Raw genomic sequence first — 9,843 nt, forward strand, 5'->3', positions numbered from 1 at the left:
TAAACTTCTATTTCTCCAATTGCTTTTCAGTTCACATTTAAAGAACTAATAAAAGTTTTTTCTTTAAATGGTTGATATTTTCAATTATGTCCTTAACACTAAAAGACTTAATTTCTCCCAATAATAGAAATTTTTTTAAAATGTTAACTATTTTCTCAACTGTTTTACTATTGCCAAATAATTGGCAATGATGACTTCTTACTTACCCTGAGCAAGTCATCTATACGACCTTCCTTCTTTTCCAGGTCCTGGTTTTTATTACTTTCTAATGCTGCTAATTTCAGCATCGTAAGATCAGTCTAAATAAAAGAAAGCTATTTTATTATTCCATTATATATATCACTGCATGTAAACATAAAATTAGATTTAATTCTGATTCTAAAACTCATAGCATTGGAGTTTGTGTATATAAAGGGTATCCCAGAAGGTCTTAGTGTAGTTTTAAGTTTTATTATCTTCAGAAATGTAAGTGCTACACAGACTTAAAAAATTTTTTTTCAAAGGTTAATCATTTTTTAGAATATTGATAAGTTTGTTCTTCATTAGAATTCAGTATAATCACTATTATATGATATCAACTCTAGCTGATTTTTGAACAGGGCAAAAACATTCACAAGCTGTTCACTGACTCAAAGCAAGGTACTTGTAAATCCGGGTCTAAAGATTATCCAAAGAAAGTTTTGATGCATTCAGAAGAGTCTGGCCATGACCTGACAGGAAAAGTGTAATGGCAATAAACTGCACAATTAAGGTGGCAAGCAAGAAGATCTATTTTTTCAATCCTTGGTTTCAGACACTCATTCAAAAACTGTCACATGTATATAGAGTTAAAATGAAAACTCCAATACTCAAAATTCACAAAACAAAGTAATTGCAAAAGATGTCTGATTTTCAAATAATTTTCAATTGTGTAGCAAATATGATACACAAAAATACAGACATGTACAACAAACTGCTTTAACGTCCACTTACAACAAATATAACACCTTCAAGAAGGTATCAATTATATGTACTTGGATGTTAAGGTAAAAAATAATCAGTAAACAGAACTGACATGTTATGGTTGTCTTGGTTATTTAACTTGCTTAAAATATATATTTAACCAGTGTAACAAAGGACAGATTGACAGTAAACTGGGTTTCAACTTCTCACTCTCTACAAATTGTTTTTTTGTTGTTATTCAGTAGTTAGCTTTCTTGATATCGAATTTTACTTTATGATTATGTCTAAAAGAGAAGACATCTTAATTGTGTACACAAACTGGTCACTGGTTTTTTATCCCTAAGTCATACAAAGAAATCTCAATTACTATTTACCTGAGTAATTTTAAAGGATAACTGCTTTGGCTGTACAATAGGGTGGTCCCCAAAAGCTAACGCAGTAGGAGAAGGGCTATTCGGTCGAACCTTAACAAAATATTAAATTTTACATTAGCAAAAATAATACAATAGCAAGATTCTTCTTGATGTTTGCCAGAAAACAACAAAATTCTGTAAAGCAATTTTCCTTCAATTAAAAAATGAATAAATTTTTAAAAAAGAATTAAAAATAGATTTCTGCTTAACAACAACTAAATATTAAGTGTTTATTAGGATAATAACTCAAAACTTAACTGAATTTTAAAAACTTTTTATCATTGTTTATTCAATAAGGATTTATTGAGTACCTCCCTCTTACAAAGCCCAGTAAAAGAGACAACCAGCCATCTGATAGATAGATAAAATAGACAGAGAGGTATGAGCCTTGGTCTCAGACACTAATCCAAAAACTGTCACATGAATAAACTTTATACATATATATATATGCCTTGCCCTCAAGGAGTTTACAGTCTGGTTCCATAAAAGAAAACTGAATGCTTTCAACCTGTTAAATATAACAAGGCCAAATACATCATTAAAAAAAAAAAATCAGAAACAGCTTATGATGGTTCAAAAAGCAAAACTGGAAGACTTTAATGTACCAACAGAACTCTTCTAGCACTAGGGACAACAATGCACGCCCCTGCTGTTGCTGTTACGTTAGTGGCTCAGTCGTGTCTGGCTCTGCACGACGCCATGGACTCTAGCTTGCCAGGCTCCTCTGTCCATGGAATTCTCCAGGCAGGAATACTGGAGAGGGTAGCCATTCCTTCTCCAGGGGATCTTCCAAACCCAGGGGTCAAAATCAGTCTCCTGCACTGCGGTGGATTTTTCACCATCTGAGTTGTCAGGGAAGCCCTAACGCATGCCCATGTGTGGCATAAAATCAATTTACTGATAAGCTGCATGGTTTAACTAGTCACTAGTTTTAAAATACATTCACTGAAAACAGTCGATTACATCATGTACCATGCTATCACTACAATTCCAAGCTATTTTTGAGTTTTATACTCTACTTGGTATATGGCAATATGATGTCCTCCAAGGTACAAAATGAGTAAGACATTAAAAAGTATGTATCTACAGAAAGGACTAGAAAGCAACACTGGAAGTTACAACAGTGTAATTGAGTAAATGACATACTCTAATTTTTAAAAATTCTTAATTCATCTTTAAATTACTGAAAGCCAACACTGCTATTCTGGTTATACAATGAACTTTCACGTAATGAAAGTTAAAAAACAGTAAATAAAATCCAATATGTAGAGCAATGCATATAAAAGAACTGGATCTTAAAAATGTCAGAAACAAACTAAAAAGTTTTAAGTGAATTTTTAGATCCAAGATCCTTTTCTTACCCCAAACTACATTATCCAAGGCTGACAGCTGCCTACTCTTTTCTCAAGGATTCCCAGAAAGGAATTATGCTACCATTTTAGTGGTTAAGAAATTTAACTGATAAGATCCCTGACCAATGATCGAACTTGGGCCCCAGCAGTAAAAAGTGGTGAGACCTAACCACTGGACTGCCAAGGAATTCCCAGTCCTATCATTCTTTTATAGAAACATTACTTCCTGGAAATAATTAACTCAGAAAATCTTTAAGAAACTCACTTTCAGAAATAAAGTTCTAACAGCATCAAATCATTGAAAAGAATTCAACTCACCTCAACAGAATGACAGACTTTTTTAAAAAGGTAAATGCTAATATATATATATATTTGATCCCTGAGTTGGGAAGATCCCTTGGAGGAGGCCACGGCAACCCACTCCAGTATTGTTGCCTGGAGAATCCCCATGGACAGAGGAGCCTGGTGAGCTACAGTCCATGGGGTTGCAAAGAGTCAGACACGACTGAGTGACTAAGCACATATATATAAAAGGCCTCAATAAAGACAAACTATAAAAATTATTCAGTCAGTACACATAACCTCTGAGACATAAAAACACATGGAGAAACTTACAGATGAAGAAGGAGTGGAATGTGAATGTGAATTCTGAGGCGAACGGATTGCAGGAGGTATGCCTCTTACTGGACTTGAGCCATTTCCACCTTGGTACTGAGGGTAAAAGGAAACACCACTATATATATATATATATATACACACACATATAAAACAAAAGTTTAGAAAGATGTTGTTTTAGACATGGCATTACGAATTAATTTAAATATATTTTATTATTTTTGTGGCAGCCTCAAAGACAAATTCCCCCAGAGCAAAGTACATGTCTTATTTTTCCTTCAAATTTTAGCAGTTCCCTTATGCCTGTGAAGCCAGCAGGAGCTCTAATCCCAAGAAATTTTAATCTCTTTACAAGTAGATGTGTAGATGTTAATCAACTATCTTAAGACAGAACTGTCATTCCCAAGATCTGTTAAGTATCCAAATCTTCACAGCACTATAAAAGAACTACTGGACCAAGTCCCTTCTTAACAGCACAAAGTCTAATAAAAATTGATTCTTTCTTACATGCATTACAGTAAATGACTTAACCATGTATGAAGAGAAGCCACCTAATCTGTTCGATAGCTTTCTCAAGTCTCATGTTTCTGAACCGAAAATGGAAGGCAAAAACAATTTGCTGCTAATGGCTTCATCTCTGGGTATTAGGTATGAACAGCAGAAAAGGAGACTTCCTAGCGTGTTCATTAAACAACTTCCTACAACTAAACAACTTACTCTAAATTTTTAATCTATAGTGCCTAGCATAATGCTCAGCACATAGTAGGCATTCAAGACACCTGAGATGTGTTTATTTGAACAGACCCTACCTTTGGCAAAGATTTTTAATGATATTAACACTAAGGGACTGACAGCAACTAATGAGCTTTAGGTGTATTTTATAGTCTGCAAAAGTTTTAACATAGATTCTATTAACTCAAAAAAGAAAAACAATGGAGGATATATATATGTGTGTGTGTGTGTGTGTATACATATGAGTGAAAGAGAGTGACTGTGTTAGTCACTCAGTCATATTCAACTCCATGGAGAAGAGCCCACCAAGCTCTTCTCTCCATGGGATTCTCCAGGCAAGAATACTAGAGTGGGTTGCTATGTCCTTCTGCGAGGGATCTTCTCAACCCAGCATTTATATATATACATATAAAAAATACAGCCCTTCTCCCAACCAGCAAATTCTGCTCTCTCTCAAGTAAATATAAATATTTTTCAACTATTATTTTACTAATCACATTAATATTTTACAATTAATCACATTAATATAATATAATGGTAGGCAAAAGTGTTTCTGTGTAGAGGTAAAGAAACATTCCAGATTGGGTAAAAATTTTAATTTACCACTGTTTATTATTTTCAGGGACTCTTTAGATTCACATCTCTAGCATTATTTAACCTCCATCCACAGGCCTCAGCTGTTGCTTGACTGACAGTACAAAGAATTCTAGAGGCTCTTCCATTTAAAATTTGCCCTTAGGTAGGATACTTTATGCGGCTTCCCAGGTGGCTCAGTGGTAAAGAATACACCTGCCAGTGCAGGAGACTCGAGTTTAATCCCTGGGTCAGGAAGACCCCCTGGAGAAGGAGATGGCACCCCAATCTAGTACTCTTGCCTGGGAAATCCCATGGACAGAGGGCCCTGGGGAGCTACAGTCCACAGGGTCACAAAAGAGTCAGACACAGCTGCATAACCAAACAACAAGGCTACTTTAACATCTCTGGTTCTCAGGTTCTTCACCTAAAACAGGAATACTAATACCTGCTTTGACCATCTCCTGGCCTATTACAAGAAAATACAGGAGAAAGTCCTTTGAAAATTATGATGTGCCATACCAAAGTAAAAGTAAACTTTAATGTTCCTAGAAAGACAGGACATCACATAGTACTTAAGTTCTGCTTTAATCAAGTAGATCAACAAAAGCAGACTCAGTGGTTCAAACAGCCTATGGCAGAATTATATTAAGAACTGAAGATATTCCTCAATGAACTTACTTCAAAATAGTCGCTAATTTTGTGGCCACGTCCCCCAATACTTTTTCCTAAAATATAAAAGTAAAAAATTTTACAGATTTAAAGTCAGTCGTGACTATCTATCACATATTATATGAAAAAGAGAATGTGCCAAACTTAATTCCCCTAATACACACGAAAATGTTAAGAATATGATATTCTAGTTGGGTGGTATTAAAAGAATACTAAGGGCATTAAAAGAATACTAAGATTCCTCAGAGGGTCAGATGTCAACTTCACAATTCCAAATATCAAATGATATTCCAATAGATACATGTCAATTTTAAAAGTCTCAACTATGGGAAAATCAGAAAAATAAATCATATTAAAAGACTGCCTGCTTTTAAAACAACATTATTCATATTGCTTCACGGTTACTAACTTCATAAAAGTGTATCAATGAAAAATATATCAATTAAAAAAGACAAGTGGTAGCTGTATAAGTGACAAACCAATTTGTATCTATAAATAATAAAAAAGCTCAGTCAACACAAATCATAACAAACTGACAATAACATGCTTTAATATGAACACTATTTTGTAAAATGTTTGATTTTCTAAAAAGTATTTTCAAATTAATAGGACTTTTTTCAAAAATAAACTAGATATAAAATATTGTGCTTACATGGCCACTTTGGTAAAGTGGTCAAAATTATTCTTTAATTAAAAGTTCTGCTCCAAAATGGACTTTAAAAAAAAAACAAAAAGCAAATAAAATGATTTTTTTCATCAATTTTATAAATACTAAACTGAGAAGCAGCTAAGAAATACAGCATTTTGGATGGGAGTTATCCATCCTTCATTGGAATTACACTGAATACATAATTTCTTCAAGTTACAAAAGAAAAATTAATGACAGCATGGAGTCAAAATCATTGGATAATGTAAACATTTATCGATTCAATACTGACATATACATTCATTCACTTATTTTATTCAACAAACATTACTATTTGCCAGGCATTACCAAGATGCACAAATAATACATTTAAAGGTTCAACAATCTCACATTCCTTCCTGGAACAAGGTAGGGGGAATTAAAAAAAAAAAAAAAACTAAGAAGTAATACAACCTAGAAATATTCAACAATAGTTTTGTACAGGTTTATTCAGAGGTCAGAGAGGACTATACCAAAGGAATTTTCCTTCTGCCTATAACAACTTCCCTGCAGATTCTCAAGTGGTGCCATCTTTTAATGAAGACAAAGATGTTTTTTGGTTGCCTACCAGAAACTATTTCCCCAGTTCTTTTTCCCTGATTGAATCCACATTTTATTCTGTTAACATTCCCTCCCCTGCATAGACCATATAATTTCAGTTCAGTTCAAACTGTTGCTTAGTCGTATCCACTCTTTGCGACACCATGGAATGCAGCACACCAGGCTTCCCTGTCCATCAACAACTCCCTCAGCTTGCTCAAACTAATGTCCATTGAGTCGATGATGCCATCCAACCATCTCATCCTGTCGTCCCCTTCTCCTCCTGCCTTCAATCTTTCCCGGCATCAGGGTCTTTTCTAATGAGTCAGTTCTTCACATTAGGTGGCCAAAGTATTGGAGTTTCAGCTTCAGCATCAATCCTTCCAATAAATATTCAGGAATGGCTTCCTTTAGGATGGACTGGTTGGATCTCTTTGCTGTCCAAGGAACTCTCAAGAGTCTTCTCCAATAACACAGTTCAAGAGCATCAAGTCTTTGGCACTCAGCTTTCTTTATAGTCCAACTCTCACATCCATAGCTTTGATGAGATGGACCTAGTCTGTATTGTCTGCTTTTTAATATGCTGTCTAGGTTGGTCACAGCTTTTCGTCCAAGGCTGTTTCCTATCTGGCCTCCATTCCTAGTTCCCGATCTCTCCTCCTTCTAATCAGAAATCCAGTTTTGCTCAGGTATCATGCTTTCTGCACAAGGCCTATATTTCTAAGGGGAATGTTACCACATTTTCAATTTCAGAGACGGGCCTGATTTTAAGGGCAATAATACCTCTCATGGACATAATTCGTTTTGGAATGGACACACAACCCAATTCTGACCAAGAAGATGACAGGAGAGGTTTGCTATGAACTTCAATAAGCCTACGTCAAAGAGAGGGAAAAAAAGAAAAGCACATAGAAAACCAGCCTCTCTCTAAAGCAAATACACGTGTGGAGGATGAAATGAGGAGATACAATTTTAAATGGCCATAGTCCTAAAAACATAAAAGAAAAAAGCAGACAATTCTGTGGATGGCAGATCACAGAGAAAATGATGTGGCTTCCTAAAGACATAGGTTGGCTCAACCAACCCAGAAGTCCCATACTATACTGGGACCTGCTTTTAAGTGAGCTTTAAAATTTAATGTTAAAACTATCATAACTAATGTAACTAAATAAATCCAAGTTCACTAACCACAGATGAGGAAACTACACTAAGATCAAAAAGGACCTCAGGCCAGACTGAAATACAAAATAGCACAAACTTAGAGAAAGGTGCTAGAGTGATTCCACTTCCCCTTTCCACAAAGACAGCTGCTGCAAGCGTATTTGCTGATGCCAGTGCCACATGGAAATACTAGTAAGCCATGAGTTCACAGCTCTAGACTTTACAGCTGAAAATGGCTCCAAAACACGTAATATATGCATAAAATCACCATTACATATCATTCAAGAGTCCAATTTACTGTATTTAATCTTGAAAAACCAAATTAAATGATAATGCTATCTTCTCCATTATAAGAAGTTTTGTAGTCTAATGAAAGTAACTTCCTTACTAGTTTATAATATAAAATGTAGAAGAAAAGATGAAGAAAGGATATGGAAAGAAAGCAAAAAAGGATGAAGAAAAGGTATGGAAACAAAAAGACGATGTTTTAAAATGAAGTACCTCAATCATTTTTATATAGTCTTTTTTTTTTTTAAATAAAAAGGATGAATAAATTTAGGTATTTGTTTCAAAGCAAGATATAAAATTCTTATCCAAAAACAAGAAGTCATTTCAACACCATATTTCATATAAAGAGAGAACAGAGAAAGGTGATAAAGGTAATGTGTATCAGTTTTGGACATGACACTTTCTAATTCTCAAAAAAATAAAGGAAATGTTAAAAAGAGTAACCATAAGCAAACTACCTGTGGTACAGAAAGACTCCAATTTCATAATATTTTTTACACAAAGTATATTTAAGCTATTATTAGTGCAGATATTATACAGTGTCTATATAAATCACAAAAACAGAAAACTTTAAAACAAATTATTAATTGATTAAAAACCAGAATAATTAATTGCAAACACCTCTTTGGGTATGAAGGAAGATTTTGCTTCACTTACCCTGACTACTTTCATTCTGGTTTTCTGCTTTTCTTTTTCTTCCTCTGGATGATTCTGATTGTTTCTTCTCTGGTGTCTACAGAAAGCAAGTTAACAGAGTTTTATAGTTTCAACAAACAAAATTTTATAATCACTATAAATGTCATTTTTATTTTCTAATTAAGAAATTTTGCTAAATAGTGTTCATGCAATGTGAATGTCTAATTACTTACATACAATTTCTTTAAAAGATAAACTTCCAAGCTATTGTATAAATTTTTAAAATTCGAAATGTAGAAGGCATTGTATGTATTACTTGAAATTTATAGAATGCGACTTGAGGTGGATGAGAAATCAGAGAGTAATCAGCCTTAAAAGATGCCCTTCAAATTTTTAAAAAACCTCCACACAGTAACAACAAAACACCATTTGTTTTTCCCATTAGTTTTCTACTATTAACATATATTCTATAAAAGTATATATATATAACATATATTCTATAAACTTGGGCAAGGAAAAAAGAGCAGAACATAAATGCTAACATATATAATCCCTAAATGCTTGAAATCACCTAAATGCTTGAAAATTATCCAACAACAGCAGCAAATTCATAGATTATACCCTAAATCAGGCGTCTGCAAACTAACAGTTAGCTGGCCAAATCTGGCTAGCCACCTGTTTTTCTCAAGGTCCATAATCTGAGTATAATTCCTACATTTTTTAATGACTGAAAAATATAAAAACAAAACAAGACTATTTTATCATATGAAAATTGTAAGAAATTCAAATTTTAGTGTTCATAAATTTGGTTTTATTGGAACACAGTCACACTCATTCATTTACGTACTGTCTATAATTCCCTTCACACCACAACAGCAGAGCTGAGTAGTTCTGTCAGAAACTGTATGGCACATAAAGCCTAAAAATATCCGGCCCTTTAAAAAAAAAAAAAAGTTTGCAGAGCTCTGTACTACACGATGGCTCGTTCTTAAATTACAGGTTTGTTCTTTTAACCGATAGCAAGTGCTTTCGTCAGGCTGAAACAACGATTCTAGTGGAGTCTGCCAGAATGTTGTGCTTGGTGAGAAATTAAAGGCAAGCGTGCACGAGGCAAAGGCACAGAGCCCTGAGACCCTAGGAGCCTGGCAAATGCACCTGACGCCAGACACAGAGTGCCTGAGTGAACGAAAACAGCAGGCAACCTAAAATAATTCTCTGAAGGCAACGGAGTCCT

The 9,843-nt window shown here is 34.4% G+C and overlaps 1 protein-coding gene across 2 annotated transcripts in view; it reads right to left on the reverse strand.

The window, feature by feature from the left end:
* TLK1 (tousled like kinase 1) overlaps positions 1 to 9,843 on the reverse strand; it is a 176,062-nt gene that overhangs the window by 55,710 nt on the left and 110,509 nt on the right. Inside the window, exons 4-8 of one of the 2 annotated variants that reach the window (XM_040229325.1) lie at positions 8,631 to 8,706; positions 5,309 to 5,355; positions 3,323 to 3,418; positions 1,317 to 1,406; positions 207 to 299 (exon numbers count right to left, since the gene is read on the reverse strand). In XM_040229325.1, the coding sequence (XP_040085259.1) occupies positions 207 to 299; positions 1,317 to 1,406; positions 3,323 to 3,418; positions 5,309 to 5,355; positions 8,631 to 8,706 (402 nt within the window). The remainder of the gene's footprint in view (positions 1 to 206; positions 300 to 1,316; positions 1,407 to 3,322; positions 3,419 to 5,308; positions 5,356 to 8,630; positions 8,707 to 9,843) is intronic. The other variant, XM_040229326.1, reaches the window with a different exon arrangement.

The sequence above is a fragment of the Oryx dammah genome, unplaced genomic scaffold, assembly GCF_014754425.2.
Source record: "Oryx dammah isolate SB20612 unplaced genomic scaffold, SCBI_Odam_1.1 HiC_scaffold_27, whole genome shotgun sequence".
In the NCBI taxonomy this organism is placed as follows: Eukaryota; Metazoa; Chordata; class Mammalia; order Artiodactyla; family Bovidae; genus Oryx; species Oryx dammah.